At 45.4% G+C, this 17,738-nt stretch overlaps 1 protein-coding gene across 4 annotated transcripts in view; it reads right to left on the bottom strand.

Annotated features, from left to right (window-relative positions):
• Positions 1-17,738, bottom strand: part of LOC133359824 (uncharacterized) — a 184,744-nt gene that overhangs the window by 83,539 nt on the left and 83,467 nt on the right. For all 4 annotated transcript variants that reach the window (XM_061578362.1, XM_061578363.1, XM_061578364.1 and 1 more), the window contains exons 25-28: positions 9,802-9,943; positions 4,175-4,547; positions 2,189-2,460; positions 536-733 (exon numbers count right to left, since the gene is read on the bottom strand). In XM_061578362.1, the coding sequence (XP_061434346.1) occupies positions 536-733; positions 2,189-2,460; positions 4,175-4,547; positions 9,802-9,943 (985 nt within the window). The remainder of the gene's footprint in view (positions 1-535; positions 734-2,188; positions 2,461-4,174; positions 4,548-9,801; positions 9,944-17,738) is intronic.

The following is a 17,738-nucleotide window of genomic DNA, read 5'->3' as shown; positions in this document are numbered from 1 at the left end:
CGAGTGGGTGTCGCGTGTGTGCAGGTGTGTGCGCTCGTAGTGTGGGGGAAGGGGTCGGTGCGTCCGCAGGTCCCCGCTCCGTCTGTCGCCGCCGGGACTCGCGCAGTGTGAGGGCAGAGTCGTTCGCCCTCCGACCCCTGACCCCCGTTTAATAGAGCGTGATCCGTGGAGAGACAACGCAGCGTCTGCAGGTGAACGAGGGTGTGCGGCGAGCTATGCCTCTCACACGAGCTCGCGGAGGGACGGACCAGGGAGGGGAGCCGTCGGGCGATGAGCCCAGCGACGGCAGCAGCTGCTCGCAGAGCAGCGAGGGGTCGGCGCACGGCGGAGCCCCTGCCATAGGCACGGAGCAGGGAGGGACTTCGGGGATCAGCGGCCCCAACACAACCATGTTAAGTATGCTGATGATCTGGTCATTTCTGCTCACTCAGAGACGGAGTTGGAGGCGCTGGTGCTGAACCTAGAATGTGCCACTAAGTGGTGTGGCCTCACGATCAGCCCTACCATATAAATACAATGGAGCCGCATGACTTACGACTCAGGCGCGTAGCAGACCCCGCGGCCACTGCAGTTGTTGACGGTGCTGCACGAGACCTCGGTGCACGCTGCTCCCGTCCAGCCCTCATCACACAAGCACCAGTTGGGCCCCACGCAGCGGCCCCGTCGGTTGCACTGCTGCACATTGTCACAGACAAACTTCTCACACGCAGCCCCAGCGTGGCCAGGATAGCACCTGCCGAGAGGGTAGGGGAGGTAGGGGTGGTTGGTGGACGGGGGTAGGGTGGTTACATCATTAATTGGACAAAAACTGATGACGAACGTGTACATCAGTTTTTGCTTTTGATGACGAATGTGTACGTCATTGGTTTTTCCTTCTAATTCCTTTCCGATGACGTAATGTGCATAAGTCATCAAAACGAAACCGAAAATAAAAACTAAAATCGGCAGCAAGACTCCCACCCAAAAGGCCATGGCGGAGAGGCATGTGGTACAGTTTTGGTGCCAGCTATCATAAAGTGGCAGTGGCCATGTCACGCTTCTTTGCAATTAGTACAGTACAACGTCCTTATACAAACTACCACGCCTATCTACATAAAACTAACGCTGAGATCCGCTCTCGCATTCCGATATTTGGCAGTGAATGGGACACCCACCCACCACCCTGCGACTTGCAGACGTTATCGGGCATGGGAAAAGGGGTTAAAAATTGATGTAATTACACACATGGCTACCTGATTCACTCCCTCTACCGATCTACCTCCTGAAAGCTCCCACATCCCCCCTTTGCAAATCAGTAAGCGGGCACATGCTATATCCAGCTCCGTGTCATGTGTTGCACTCACGCAGAGATCCTCAGTTGTAGCGAAAGCTCGTTCGCGCATAATATTATCACTGCACAATAGATATGCGACACGCTTAAGGCCATGCGAGTGGCTGTTGATTTTTTTGTGATGAGTGATGGCATTTCGACGTTGCGCACAACAGCGGTCAATTCGCAACACGAGGTGTTGGTGATACATTTCTCTGGAATTATATCAATCCCTGGTCCATTGTTGCTAGAGGCCTTCTAATTTGGTGCATGTACAAAAATGGGGGTGTCGCCGCTACTAAACTCCTTCTCCCCCCCCCCTCCAGGGAGCTCTCTGTGCGTGAAGTGTGGGCGCGAGAGCGCGCATGGGCAAAAACAAAGGAGTCTATAGAGGGGACGGTATCGCATGGGGTGACTGATTGAGCCACCGAATTCGATTTGAGCCACTGCCATGATCTCGACAAGACTTCTTGCCAGAAGTGCCAAGACGCGGCTACGATGATTACGTGAGCTCGTCATGGCTATGAGGATTTGATACTAGAGTTGTCATTTGTATAGCAGCAGCCAAATCATCTAAATAATCTCAACACATGTTTATAAATGTGGAGGAAAAAACCGGAGGACCTGGAGAAAAAAATCCACGCGACCATGGGGAGAGAGATACGCAAACTCCAAATATACAGCAGGCATCAGGGTCGGGATCAAAATCACGACCTCCTATATACCAGGCAAGGGAGATAACATCTTTTAGCCTCCGTGTCACCACCACTATCCATTAAAATGTGGATTTCGACATCTTAAATGTTACCACCCGACCTCATGGTGGCTGCAAAGAAGCAGTGGGGGCGCGTTATTTTGCAAAGACAGCGGCGCCTTTACCTGCAGTGGTTTTGCCAGGTGCAGGCGCCATTACCACTGCAGTTGTTGACACCTTCACAGCTGAAGTTGAGGTCCTTCAAAAAAGGCTTCCATCGAACATACTCGGGGTATTTGATCCGAGCCAGCACATCCACCTCTCTTATTACTGACCAGGAGTTCTCTGTGGCATTCAACTGATGTCCGGCATCGCTCAAAGACACCCACAGGTCATAGTCTGCACTCTCTAGGTTATTGAATATGTTACGTTCGACTCCAAGCAATGCATCTTGCACCTGTAAAAGAAAGATCAATTTTTAAAAAGCAAATCTTTGCATATTGATACATAAACTGCAAGGCAGCTAGTTTATATTCATATTCATATCCATATTCCCAGTTTTTGACACCAAGCCCTGCTTACTCCCATCACTTGGATATTTACCGCGCGTTGTTTGGAGCTGGCAGAGCTTAGCACTTCCCCCAGCAGCCCTAGGCCACTCCCTGGCTAAACTTACTCTTTGGTTGTAGTGTATAGTAATGTATTGTATAGTATTGTATAGTAATGTATAGTGTAGTGTATAGTGTAGTGTATAGTAGTTTAGTGTATGGTAGTATATTGTGTAGTGTATACCAGTGTATAGTGTAGTGTATAGCAGTGTATTGTATATCAGTGCATAGTGTAGTGTATTATATTATAGTGGATAGGAGTCTATAGTAGTGTTTCGAGTATAATTGTGTATTGTTTAGTGTTTAGTATTTTGTAGCAAAGTTGATAGTAGTGTATTGCGTAGTTTATAGCAGTGTATAGTGTAGTGTATAATAGTATAGCGTATAGTAGTGTATAATGGTGGAGTGTATAGTAGTGTATAGCAGTGTATTGTGTACTGTATCATAGTGTAGTGTATAGTAGTCTATAGTATCGTAGTGTATAGTGTAGTTTAGAGTATAGTAGTGTAGTGTATTGGTGATTTAGTTAGGTGTTTTCATTTTTTATATTTTTTTTTTTTCACCTACATGACTTTACTAAAAAACCAAAGAGTATAGATCCTTGTAGTCACGAAAACTTAAAATCTAGAATCGGCTTAACTTAGCTTTCTTATTAACCAGCTCAACTTCCGCCATCCACCCCCTGCATCACAAAGCTTTAGTTTGAACTCCATGCCCACCTCCCAGCCCACACCCCGCCCCCACACTCACCCTGGCTCCTCCCCCCCCTATCCGCAGCTATATAATCCCTCGTCACAGCCATCTCTTAGGCAAACTTAAGCGATTGTTCTTTCGCTGTGTTTTGTCCCCAACTGAAGACGGACGCTTGTGTTGCGCCTGAAACGTCGTGATTTAATTTAGTTGTTTTCATTTTTTATTTATTTTATTTTGACCACTGACCATTCTCTTGCTAACGACGGGCTGTTGTAGGTACAGTAACTAATAATGAATGTATTGATTAACCATTATTCTTTTAATATTATGTGTATATAACGTTGTTAGTATCTTTATGCATTAATATACTTTGTCTAAATATTATAGAGTACGTTCTTTGCGTGAAAAATTGTAACTTTCGATGCTATCGGAACGAATTAAGCCTTTAACGTGTATTTCCTATACTCTATTAACGACCAAATCACTTAACGACCGGTTTCGTGGAACAAATTTTCGCCGTTAGGAGGGGTCCACCATACACGCTGTCATTTCACCTGTATGTGTGTGTGTACAACTTCTTTCAATCAGCAATTCTAAAGAAGTGAGTTTGTAAATATAGACGATGATGTTAAAGTGCATCATAGCTCCCAGTGGCTTTCTAATATCGGAAGGGAAGAGCATTCCAGACAGCCGCAGAAGCAGCAGCAGCATCTGAAAGCGCCGTATGATGCGGTGTCCGTCAACATAAAACCGAATGTTATTGTGACAACGGCAATGGTGACGGCTACACTTCTAAAGTGTTCAATGAGACTACTTCACCTTCAAGATAAAAATGTCATCGACCAATAATAACTAACATATGAATCGTACCTTTACAACGGCTCCAGTGTGTGGACACACGTTCTGTTGAAAATTGTTGTTGGTAACTCCCTGCCTTGATCCAACGGTACACAATCCATAGCTGCAAGTAATCGACACAATGGATGTCCCCGCGTTGTTTTGAAACTCATTTCCAGACAGGCTGAAGGCAACGTCCTCGGCCATATAACCAACGCTTATGGTGACAAGCGATTTTAAAGAACTCGAATCCATCACGTTGGATGTGAATACATTGTCGACCAAATAGAGTTCACGCTGTATGTAATAGGAATTAAAATAGACTGCTTCTCTCCCTGTGTTCGACTCAAAGTTGCTGTTCGCGACTCTGGCTGTTGCGCAGTTTTCGAAGTAGATTCCTCCAGCGCTGAAACAAAACGCAGTGATGTAGCTTCAATACGTGACAGTTATGTTTCCCCCCTCCCCGCAAAACAGCACAATTAATTAAAGGTACATACACATTTCTTCAGTTGATGATTATTGTAATGTCAGTGTTTCTTGACTCTGTAATTGTAAATCAGATTTTATCGATGAACTTTCAGTGCAAATAAACAATTCAACTGCAGTCAACTCAACATCACCCACTTTAACCACTCACTCACCCGCTCACTCACCCACTCACTCACCCACCCACCAACTTCCCCACACACGTACCCACCCACCTATTCACCCACCCACTCACCCACCCACCCACTCAATCACCCACCGACCACCCACTCAGTCACCCACCCACACATTCACCCACCCACCGAAATCCCCACACACGTACCCACCCATCCACTCACCCACCCACCTACCACCTACTCAACTCACCCACCCGCTATGCTCACGCCCTCTAATGCGAGACTCGTGGTAACACATTTTTCTGTGGTGGCGGTGTTGATAACCACCACCTTCAGAATCAGAATCTGTATTTATCCTGCAGGAGGAATCCGATGAGCTACAACGCTCTTTTCTCACAGATGTTCAGTTAGGGGCATGAGATCAGAACGTTATCACAAATGATAGCGGCTCAACGAAGGGGCTCATCATCATCACGTGGAAATTGATATCAGCAGCCAAATAATCGAATTCATATTAAATAGATATAAAAAATATATATATATATCCCCTCTCCTCTCCCCTTAGTCTTTGGCACCGATCTGTATCTCGTGCATGTTTCATCCAGTCCCCTTTTGCCTTTCTTCCTCTGGCGCCTTTCGTTAGTAATCATGTTCCTGGGCATGGTACTCTGTGCCATACGTGGACCTCCTACGTCTAAACCCCCTTACCGTGCCCTCCGCGTGATCCCTCACGTTCATGACACGGCCGCCAAAAACGGATTTTATCAGGTGACCTGAGAGAAGCGTTTTATCGGTACCGTGCACAATACTCACAATTGATTTCATTTACGTGCAGAGACAGAAAAATGGAGATTTGCCTATGCCTCTACTGGTACTCGGGACTCTCGAAGTGGCTTATCATCATCGATCACGTGGAAATGTATAAACAGCAGCCAAATAATCGAAATAGTCTAAACGCGTGGCATTGAATCTAAATGTGGAGGCAGACACGTTCGCTGTCCCTGTCCGAATGACAAGGCAGGGATCGGGGGGGGCGGATTGGTGGTGGTGGCGTCAGCTCCCAGCATTGTGTAGCTCCCGGAGTAAGAAGGAGGAGAGAGTTTGGAAGTCTCGCTCGAGACCGTATACCATCGGTATTTCGCGACCTAGAAGACTACATGATTTGTGAATGAAAAAAAGTCCGTTGCAAGATTGCGTGCGCGCTGAATAGCGTGCGCAGGTTGTAGGCCAGCTAGTGCACAAGCGCGGCAGGAATATGAGATTACAGTTTGATTTATTTCCTCTAAGGGGTCGTCCATAAATGACGTCACGCACCTAGGGGGGGGGGGGTCAGACATTTGTGACGATGTGTGACGAGGGTGGGAGGGGTTGAGAAATGTGACGTCACATCAAAATGCGCAACTTTAAATCTAGACAACACGTTCTACTTAATTAAATCGACTTTTTAATAAATGTTTTCTCCTACAACATCAGAGTATAGCGCCACATTAAATACGCACTACAATGACAATAGTTTAAAGCGAATTGAAGCATTTTTTTGGTGGGGGGGGGGGGGCAGAGCTTTGTGACGTCATATTTGAAGGGGGGTCTGACTTATTGTGACGCCGTGTGACGAAGGGGGGGGGGGGGGGTCAAAAATTGTCAAAAATCGCGTGACGTCATTTATGGACGGCCCCTAAATTGAATAGCCAGCACGGCAAGTGGGGGAACTCATTAACTTCATAATGAAACAAATATAAAAATAGGCTTTATTTAGGCATTATACCCTTTCTGTCAATAAAACAGGAGTTGTGTCAAGATGTTCATACACCAAATAGATACCATCTCATTGCAAGGCATCATCGAGTCTGCATTAACCACACATACCTGTGGAAAAACGGACAAAAAAATGGGTTCTGATAATATACGCATTGTAAATTTAGACTTAAAACTTTCGTGACTGCAGGAATTCATTTTATCGGTTCTTTTAGTAAAGTGACGGAGATAGAAAATAAAAATAATTAAATTAATTTTTAAATAATAAATGGAAAATAATAAAAGTAAAAAACCCACGACGTTTCGATCACAACACAAGCGGACCGCTGGTGTTTATTTTACTATTTTAATTTTCTGTGACTTTTCCGAAAGAAACAAGAATATATATATATGCATTGTCTTTGAAACGGATTGGTCTACACCAGTTTCAAAGACAATACATATTTTATCAGAGCATATGTGTTCGTATGTATGTAATTTGGGGAGCTCAATTACACTGGAAAAAAGGTCCCCAAATGTCATTAACTTTGGTTTACACCAATACACCAATTGCACAGAGTACTGGTGGAAAAGAGAAGATATTTGAGCCTGGCGTTCTGCGGAAGGATGTGGAGCTGAGTGGGCTTAAGTGGACAACCTGTGAAAAAGAGCTTTATAGCCCATCAGAATCCTCCGTTGTAAATACAGATTCTGATTTTTCTTCTGATTCTGGATCGCATGGTGGTGCTGTAGCGTCTGTTTGCCGTAGCTGCCGTGTTTGCCGTAGTGTCTGTGTCTGCCGTAGTGTCTACCATAGCTGCTGTATCTGCTGTGTGTGTTGTAGCTGATGTGGTTGCTGTAGCTGGTCTCTGCTGTAACATCTTTGTCTGCTGTCTGCCATAGCTGCAGTGCCTGGCGTAGCTGCTGTAACGTCTGTGTCTGCTGTAGTGTCTATGCCGGTTGTCTGCTGTAACGTCTGTGTCTGCTGTAGCTGATGTGTCTGCTGTAACGTCTGTGTCTGCTGTAGCTGCTGTGTCTGCTGGTGCTGCTGCTGTGTCTACTGTAGCTGCTGTGTCTGCTGGTGCTGCTGTGTCTGCTGTAGCTGCTGTGTCTGTTATAGCTGCTGTTGCTGCTGTCTCCTGCAGCTGCTGTGTCTACCATAGTTGCTGTGTCTGCCGAGGCTGCAGTGTCTGCTGCTGAAACCGTTGCATCTGCTGTCGATACTTTCTCCCACCGGAATTTGTCTCCGGTATAAATAAATATTCCGATTATGCTGCCTCCTACTGTAGTTGACGTCTGCTACTCTTGCTACTGCTCTTGCTTTAGTAGCTGCTGCTATAATGTTGTCACCGATACCCACTCAACGTAGGCAGCACGGCGCCACAGTAGCTAGGAAATGTTAACTACCTCGCCTGGTAAACAGGAGGGTCATGAGTTCGATACCCACCCTGACGCCTTCTGTAATATTTGGAGTTTGCATGTCTGTGGTCGTGTGTATTTTCTCCGGGTCTTCCGGTTTTTCCCTTCCACATTTAGAATCGACATGCGTTTAGAGCAAGGCCGTAGCCATGGAGTCAACATTGGGGGGACCAAATCTTCCAGGAGGTCTGGGGGTCCCCCCCCCCAGAAAAAAAATATCTCAATTTGAAAACGAATTTCCTGCCTAAAATAAAAAAAAAATTCACTAACATATAGGATGCACTTTCTATTTATTTTTTTACAATAAAGTCTTAGAGTGTATTGCATTACATTGCTCTGATTTTCTTTTTGACCTTTTCTTGTTTCATTGTATGTAATGGCAGATTAGGGATTATTAAATTACAACCATAACCACAATAATATAAACACAAATTTATTTTACAGCAATATATTGGGAGGGGACATTTTGAGCATATTTGAATATGGGGGGGGGGGGGGTGTGTCCCCCCAATATATATTATAATTACGGCCTTGGTTTAGAGAATGTGGCTGCGACTACACTTTTCCACGTGATGATGATGATAGCCACTTCGTCGAGCTATCGTGTCATAGCCAAATCGCTTCTGAAAAAGAGCTACATAGCTCAGTAGTAATTGGGTTGTAGTTTTAGTTTATGTGCCACCAGAGAACCTAGGGCAAAGAAACCCCGGAGCTATTCTGCAGCCGGTCGACTGACGGGTTGGGGGAATTCGAACTTGAACGCCAAAGTTCGTGTGTAGTGGAACCGTTGCATTGCATGTTCAGAGGGTAAAACAATCATTTGCGAGGGATAACGGAAAGCAAAAACATATAGTAGAACCCCTCTTAACGAGCCACCCTGTTAACGACTAATCTCTTAACGAGGGGCCTCCATAGAGCCCAATGTTCTATGGGTCTTTCGGTAAAGTCACATAGATAGGTTCAAAGAAAAGAACAAAAAAATTACAAAAAATTACGACGTTTCGATCACAACACAAGCAATCGTCGCCTAACGACGTGTTGTGGTCGAAACGTCGTAGTTTTTTGTTCTTTTTTTGTTCTTTTCTTTTAACCCATCTTCGTGACTTTACCGAAAGACCCAAAGAATATGAATTCCTGCAGTCACGAAAGCTTTGAGTCAAGATTTAGAGCCCAATGTGTTCGCTTACCGACAATTCCCCTGTTAACGATGGGCTGTTGTAGGTACAGTACATTTATTAAGCATTATTTGTATTAATATTATGCGTTTATAATGGTATTAGTATCTTTATGTATTACTATCCATTGTTTAAATATGATAAAGTAGGTTTTTTGGGTGAAAAAGGGTAACTTTCGATGCTAGCGGTAACAAATTAACCTTTTAATGTGTATTTGCTATACTCGCTTAACGACCAAACCACTTTCGTGGTTTCATGGAACTAATTAGTGTCGTTAAGAGTGGTTCTACTCTATATCAGTATTGAGCAGATAGATTTCTTTAACGAACTGTGATATATTAAAACATGCATTGACTTAATAAAATCAAAACCGTGAAGTAAAATAGCACCAGTTTAACACGTAGGCTCTTGCGGCCAATGTTATCTATAATAGAGGTTATTTGGGTTATCCCGCTATTTAACACCAAAACAGGAGGAGTATTTCTCCACAACCCTGGACGTCGCCTGATGATACTGGTTGTAATTACCAGCGAAACATCACGGTACTCGAATTGTAAATGTGGTGGGTTTACTCTCCAACACTCAACCGGTGTGCTGAACTAGTAACGAATTGGCACGTTTTGTTTACATGACAAAGTCTACTAATTGGCTGTGTCGGTTGGTGGCAGGTTTAACAACACATTTACATTTAAGCCTCTAATGGAAAATAGTACCATTTAAAAAGGTGTACCTGTTATTTCTGAATGTTGAACCAGACACGTTCACATTCAATGGGTTTAAGACCTTCAATCCATACTCCTCATTGCTTTCGGATACAGTGACATTGCTCAGTGACAATGCACCGTTTACATTGATAACGTTCCCATGATTACCTGAAAACAAAAAGCTGATGTTAAAATGTTAGAAAATATGCACCACTGCATGTGATTAGATGTGTATATATATACATATGGAGAGCGGTCGTGTGGCAGTTAGTACGCTTGCGCTATGAACCTGGCAACCCAAGTTGGATTCCCTGCTCACAGCCACCAACACTAGTGACGATTATCTGAACCGGTCCTGGGCCTCTCCTAGGTCGACTCAGTCTCAAATGAGTAGCCTGGTACGGTGTGTAGTAAACATCGCCACTAGGGAGACAAAGGTGGCCGGGCATGGTGCTGGCCACCCACCCCCTCGTGGGCCACAGTGACAGTAGCCTTCTGTTGTATATGTTGGGTATGAAAATTTGTTATGTTGTATGCGTGCGTGGGTGAAATTATTATGTTGTATATGTGGGTTATGAATATTCAGTGGAAATAATAATAATTAAATGAAATTTGGCCAAATGTGTAATTATCCGGAAATATGTTAATTTATGTAATTACGCACATTTTAATTATGCCAATTCGAGAGGTAATCGTATTAATTATGCGAGTGGGTGTAATTATGATAACGCAAGTCGTTATAATAACCAGACCCCGGTTACCCCGTTATCGCTTTAACATTTACTGAGTATGTATTAGTGTGTTTATTAAGGTCACCAAGTTCAAATCTCAACGCAGAAGCAGATCTTATGCATAGATTTCAGGAAAGAATCACACAACCACTTCTGTATTGATCAATTTATTACTAATTCAACCTTAACTATGATATAGTATGCGAACTCTCAATCCCGGAACGTCAATACGGCATCAATACAGTATCATCAACGATTGTCTGATTTCACTTTGACAACGGCACATGGATCCCGCATAACGCGATGGTTGTTAGTGAGAGAGAGAGTCGTTAAAACATGCAAATACTATGCTAAGAAAACCTTAACGTTAATGAATGATTATACTCAATATTGTTCACGCAGTACCGCACTCCTTATTGATCATACGCAACCCTTATCACGTTGTTAGCACCTTGGGTCACGGAACAGTTGAATATTCTGTAGAGGATGCGAGTACGTGCGGCGATTATGACTGAAAGATACTTGAAAGATAATACGGCGATAAAAAAAAAACACAATCAAAAACAGTTATTATTCTTAAAGGCACCAATCTCAACAGATACATCGGCAGGTTATCTCAGAACGGCTCGGAGTAAGGGCCTGCGACGGTGCTCCTTTTCCGAAGATCGTTATCTTATACCAAGTTTACTAATTGGGGACCAGATCACCTGATAAGGATCCGGTGGGCCACCACTCCCCACGTGAGCGTGGCTCGGCGGAAGGAGGTGCCAAGAATCAGTTCGTATTGATGGATCTGTTGGGAATTTATGCGATTAAGAGTACAGCCCACTAAATATTAAAGATAAAAATTAAGAATACTCTTATAAACGACGGATGGCCACCACTCGGTCTCGTTGTGATGCCTTCCCAGCCACGGATGACTTATGGGTTCGAGTGTGTTTGAGTGGTAAGAGTTGTCTTGAATAGTCAGTGTTCGGAGTCGATTCTTTATGTCAAACAGACGCCTGGTGGTCGTGTGGTGAGGGGGCGGTGCGCGTCATACGTATCAGGCGCTCCCCTGTCACCGTGGTGAATTGGCTCGGATGGCTGTTGATACGCTGTCGCAGTTCGGAACCCGGTCGGTAGGTGGCGCCCACAACTCGCTCGTAGCGTGCAGCGCTGGATCGTCGCCAAGTCGCGACGCTCACCACCGGCGGCAGCGGAGATCTCCGGCGGCAGCAGAGATTGACGAGCTGAAGATGAGTCGAGCCGACCCGCTGGTCGCAGCTCGCTCCTGAGTCGACCCTCCCGGTCGAGCTCGCTCCTGGGTCGACCCGCTGGTCGCCCTCGCTCCTGAGTCGACTCTCTGGTCGCACTCCTGAGTGGACCCACTCTGGTCGCACTCGTTCCTGAGTCGACCCTCCCGGTCGAGCTTCTGAGTGGACCCTCCCGTCGCACTCGTTCCTGAGTCGACCCTCCCGGTCGAGCTTCTGAGTGGACCCTCCCGTCGCACTGGTTTCCAATGTTCAGGATCCGTTCCTTTATGCTGAAAAATCCCCCTGGATCCCGCCCACAAGGCGGGGCTTCCGATTTTTGCTGTGTCAGGATCTGTCCGTAGGCAGGTGTGTCCATGTGTGTGTCCGTATGTCCTTGTGTGCATCACTGACGGTATATTCCGTTGTCAACTCCCTCCATAAAACCCACGAGCAAACAACCAGATGTTACAAATTGTCTCGAAGTCGTCTCTCTGTCTGGGTGCAATTTATCTCTTGTCTGGCCTTCTTCATGAACCCAAAACACAGACGTTACAAATCGTCTCATAGGCGTCTTTGTTCGTGTTGCACAACCTGGAGGGAGGGGCAACACTCTCTCCGACCCGGCGCACAAAGAAATGGTTAAAAGTTTTAAGTTAACATTTGTCCCTTACTATTTCACAGTTATGATTCTGTATGTAACCTAAGGTCTGTCGTTTCCCATCGTGGTTCCCGACCCAAGTGTAGGTGTTTCCCCGAGCGTACACACACTCCTATCCCGCGCTGCGGGGATACAAAGACGGCCGGGATCTCCCTTTCTCTCCGACCCTGGGTTTAACATTGTTTTTTTTTTTTATTATGTATTTATATTCGACCTGGTGGTGATTCATCCCGTTATCCTGGCTTTTCCATAAGTTTTACTTTTGTCTTTTCATGCATATACTTATTACTATTAATTTATTCCCGATATCTTAGGTTAAGGGGTAAGTTTCTTGATCCTAGGAATTCGTATTCCTTGGTGCCTGGATGGTTATATAAGCGGAATATAGTTTACGGTGAATAGCGTTAACATTGATGTTATGTGCGATATTATGTATTGTGATGTCTTTAACTTAACTTGTTTGTCAGGGCTTTACTGACACGAAGTTGCATTCCATAGCCCGCAGTCTTTGCCCCACCCTATCTCTGCTCGCCGTTGTTGTTGCCTGCCGTTAATTCAAGGCCTCATTAATTTCCGTCACCCCTGAGTAGGTGAGGGCGGTTGAACCTTGGAGTCAGTTCTGGTTTTTGTCTGCCTGCTTCTTCTTGTGTCCCCTGACCCCGGGAGTTATTATTCTACTTTATGGCCTGTCGAAGCCCCACTCGCTGTTGCTGGGCTGGTGTTGTTCCCGGCTTTTTGCTTACGTTTGCAGTTCGCCGTGCTCTTGATTTCCTTCCCTCTTCAACCTTATATTGACTATTCGCTCCTGTCTGGGTGCGATTCAATTTTGACTTAGGAAGGTTCTGATTGTCATATGCTTCGGGTCGAATTGTATAGAAAGTATTGAAGTATGGAAATAACATTTCATATTGACTTAATAATGGTGATGGTTCAGTAGGCGTAACTTGTGGCCTGGTTTAATTGGAGTGGGTGTGAATATCGATAACTTTAGCCTACCCTGTTGTTAAATTCCGACTTTAACGTTACTTTAATAGCAATACAGAATAATTGAGCTTTTTGTCTTAACTAGGCGAATGCGAACTTCTGGTGACCCCGCAGCCTTGTTGTTCAGCTGGGTCTGCCTCCTTGAGAGATATACACCACTCTTATTCTCGTCTCACTGTGGTCATCCAACCTTCTGCTCTGGGAGTGTTATTCTTACTTTCAGGTCAAAGGCCCCCTCACATCCAGACGCGCAGGGTTGTTTACATCAGCTCCCCCCCTGTGCACGTGTTCTAACTAGCTCGGAATTCCTGAACACACAATCAGTGATGATTCCTGGCTTTCTGTGGTTGTGATTTAGACAAAGGCGCCTCTGTTTTCTTCCATTGCCTTTGAGTCGACACTGCCCTATTATTTGCCCATGTGCTGAGGTCATAGAATTCGTTTTGACTTCAGTAATATTAACATTCAGTATTGGATTAGCAAATGGGCAATGGTTCATTGATGTAGCTCGCAGCCTGGTCTCCAGTTTGAGCGAGCGCGAGGATCGATAATTTAGCCTACTCTGTTGTTGAATTTCGAATTTTGACGTTACTTTAAAACCATGCAGGATGATTGGGCTTTTGCCTTAACTATGTCTGGCTGACACTCCCACTGTCTCTGCCGCCTGCACGGGTGACATGTGCCCGTTCATCAGGCCTTATCTTCCCTTGAAGCAACGTTGTAAATTCTGCCATCCTAGCCCTCCTCCGGTTCATTACTTAACAACACCTGGTGTTTTGCAGTTTGCTGCGCTTGGTGTGTTTCACTCATTAAAAAAACAAGTAAAAAGATAATATATAAAAATCATCAAATATTATTAATCTCAATTATGGAAGAAGGGTTAGTATACAACATTCCGCCCTTTTAAAAATGACCAGTGGTCAAATGGCCACGGGTTATTTTTAAAAAAATGTATACCCTTCTTCCATCATGAACCATCGATTGTCCTCAAGTTTTGCTGCTATTCCTTACAACGCGCGCGTACGTGTCACAACTTAACATGGTTATTTTGAATTGAGCAAAGAAAATTAAACAAGCGTTAAACATCGATATTGCGTTACATCGGTTCTGATACATCATGACTCCGACGAATATTCATTTTTGTTTTTGTTAAATCCTGGGAAACGCTAGGTAGCGGTTTCGAACGCATTTATGCGTTACTTTCCTCATGTTGCCTCGTTCACCACTTATCACTTCGATAATTCGATCACGGTTTTCGGGGTTCGTTTTTGTAGTTTCTTCTCTCACTCTCTGTGTCGTGGGAGTGTGTGGTGAAAAATTGTGCTGCACATAACCAGAATTCGCGCACCCGACCCACTTTGACCCTTGGTTCGAGGCATTCGCTCTCTCTGCGATTACATGCACATTTGCCGAGTCCGTGTGTCGATTTAATTCTGTCCCTCGTAATGTTGCCCTCTTTGTTTTTACTAGTGTGTTGGATTTCAACACCATTCCCGATACGTCATGGACATTCGTCTCCATTTTAGCACTCCGATCCACATAATTTTTGGTTTCCCTTGGATATTTTCCATTCAAAGGCTCATGCCTGCGCTCCTCAGGGCGTGTCCCTGCTGTCTGTTTTTGTACTGTCCGATCACGCTTCAATGCAACCCTGTCCTTGTATTCGATCCGCGCGTCATTTACGGGAGCACTGTCCACGTTTTTGCCCGCCCTGTCACTTGCAGCCTGCCTGTATTTCACATTGAGCGCCGGGTTTAACACCTCGGCGGGTGTGGCGCGTATGGGCTGCCCGCTCTCAATCACTGTGGATGGTTCATCACGTATTTGGACCGTATTCTGTGTTATTCCTCTATTCCCTCCTGGTATAGCCGGTGGAGGAATTGGTCGGAATTGTATCGATTGTGTTTGACCTCCCATCCTGCGATTCTCGTGAATGTTCGCATCCATACCTCCGCGGTATGTGTAACACCTTCCCGCTAGGTGGTTATCTTCCCATCTCTGTGCGTAATTTGAACCTTGCGTGTGTCGTGGGATGGGGTGTTGATATGGTTCTGTTCTGAACCTCCCCCTCCTACGATTCTCCTGCACCCTTGGCCCAGTGTTTTTCCCATTTGGGTGCCAAATTTTTCCTGGATTGTTACTTCGCCATCCCTGTGGGTAATCTTGACCTTGCGCATGTCGGGGCATGGGGTGTTGGTATGGTTCTATTCTGAACCTCCCCCTCCTGCGATTCTCCTGAATGTTCGGCTTTGTGCCGCTCTCATTCTCGTGCCAACCTCTCTCTGGGTTATTTTGCCATGTGTGCGTGCGTTTCTGCTGCTCTCTGCATGGTGGGACTGCTCGGTGATTTTTATTCCTCTCTGAGAGGCTGGGTTCCTCATCCCTCTCCCTGTGTTCTGGATCCGAATTATGATTCTTAGCTCTGTATAACCATGCCATGTACGCCTTGCTCTCTATGCGGCGTAAGGATGCGGTTTCTGGATTCAAAACCATTCTCACCCTTTCTGTAATCTCTGGGCTCAAGGATTCAAAAAACATTATTTTGAACATTTTATCCCCTTCGTGGTATTGATTCACATCGCCTGCGTAATACGCTCTTTTAAATTGGACGAGGTAGTCACGTGGATCTTGGTCCATGCCCTGGGTCATCGATTTTACAGCATAAAACCCCTCAGTGAGTGTCGAATATTCTCCAAACTTCCGAATCACTGCCAGGCTCAATTGTTTAAAATCATTTCTAACCTTGTGTGGTAGTGACTTTACCCATGGAATAGATTCTTTATGTAAGGTCCGTTTCAACAAACTCGCTTTTTCATCCCGTCTCCTCAGCCCTCTAATCATTGCCTCCTCTTCCACTGTCGCGATATGTGTGTGGATATCCATAGTCTTATTGTGGGGGTCAAAATCGGGAATTCTGACTAGAGCCTTGTCCATCAACTTAAGGGTTTTACTGGTGAACAGGTATTCCGAAAGTTGATTGCTGACAGCGTCATCATCAAACAAGTTATCATCAGGCAATCTGTCACTTTGGTCTGTGCTGTGTCTCCTGTGTTTAAGTGGTGTGCATTTTCTGTGTGCGCGCCCAGTGCCGTGTCGCTCGTGTTGCCATTTCCCTTCAGTTTTTGCCTCTGCCCTTAGTGTACCATGTCCTGGCGATTTTACTTTAACTTTTGTGCGATCAATCCCTGGACTCTGTCCACGTACCCAAGAGAGTGATTTGATGTTACTTCCATATTTATTTTGTGGCTCAACGTCTGTGAGTTTCGCTGGTGTCGCGAGCTTTGACTTCTCCTCCCTCTCGAGGGCGTCTGCTGCTTCAATTTGTTGTTCTATTTGTTCTTCTATTGTAAGGACTCTTCCCTCTTGGTTTGGATCTAGGGCCTTCGTGGTTTCGGGCGGCTCAATTGAAAGTTCCTTTTGCGTTACTATCGGTTGAGTTGCCTTGGCTTCATCCGAGGGTAATACGCTCTTGCCCTTGGGTTCTCCTTCATCAGTTTGCAGTTCGTCGGTTTGGCCTCCAGGGGGCGGTATATACTCCATGAGGGGACGGTCTTTCGGTGATACTGACTCTAAGTCGGCTTCCTTTCGGACTTCTCTCAGTCTGTTAGTCATTAGCTGAGTGATTCGAATTCCTGCGGGGAGCTTGTCTTCGTTCCTGATTGTCGTTGATAGGTCGTCGAGCTCTTGTGTTATCACTTGGATTCCCGTGGAGTCTCTCATAACGTCTTCATCTTCTGAGTCCCTTTGTTTCTCCGGCATTGACTGTGCCCAAATTTGTCGGGATTCAAGGTTCACAATGGGTTTCAGGCGATTCAGTAGTTCGATCCCAAAAATCAGTTCTTTACCTGGGTATTGTACGACATATAGGGGATGGTTCATGTTGATTTTGTTGAACGTCAACTTCGTCATAACTTTGCCCAATGGTCGCATGTGGGTCCCTTCACATCCTGAGTAGGTAAGTTTACTTGGCATCATTTGTAGTGTTTCATTCTTCCTCTGGAGGGCAGTCTGGAGTTCGTCAAATAATTCTCTGGATATCATGGATATTTCTGCTCCAGTATCACAAAGGCCCTGGCTGGTCAGGGTGTCTTGCAGTATTACTTCCACGTGGACTCGTCCGACTGGTCCTACGGGAATCAATTCCCCCAGATGGTACCCTTTTCCCTCTGGTACCACTTCGGTGATTGCTTCGAGGCTTCTTGTCTTCCCTACGTTCACTTGGGCTACCTTTGCTCTGGGTGTGTCCTCCTCTTGTGTGGGTATAGTTGGTATTCTTCCCTTCGCTACTTGCATGGGAGTCTTCATACTCCCTAGGAGCTCTTTTTCCATCCTAATGTGGTGAGCATATCGATTCC

The sequence above is a fragment of the Lethenteron reissneri genome, chromosome 66 (genome assembly GCF_015708825.2).
Source record: "Lethenteron reissneri isolate LAM-NWPU_2019-01 chromosome 66, ASM1570882v1, whole genome shotgun sequence".
NCBI lineage: Eukaryota > Metazoa > Chordata > Hyperoartia > Petromyzontiformes > Petromyzontidae > Lethenteron > Lethenteron reissneri.
This window is presented reverse-complemented; position numbering and strand designations above follow the sequence as displayed.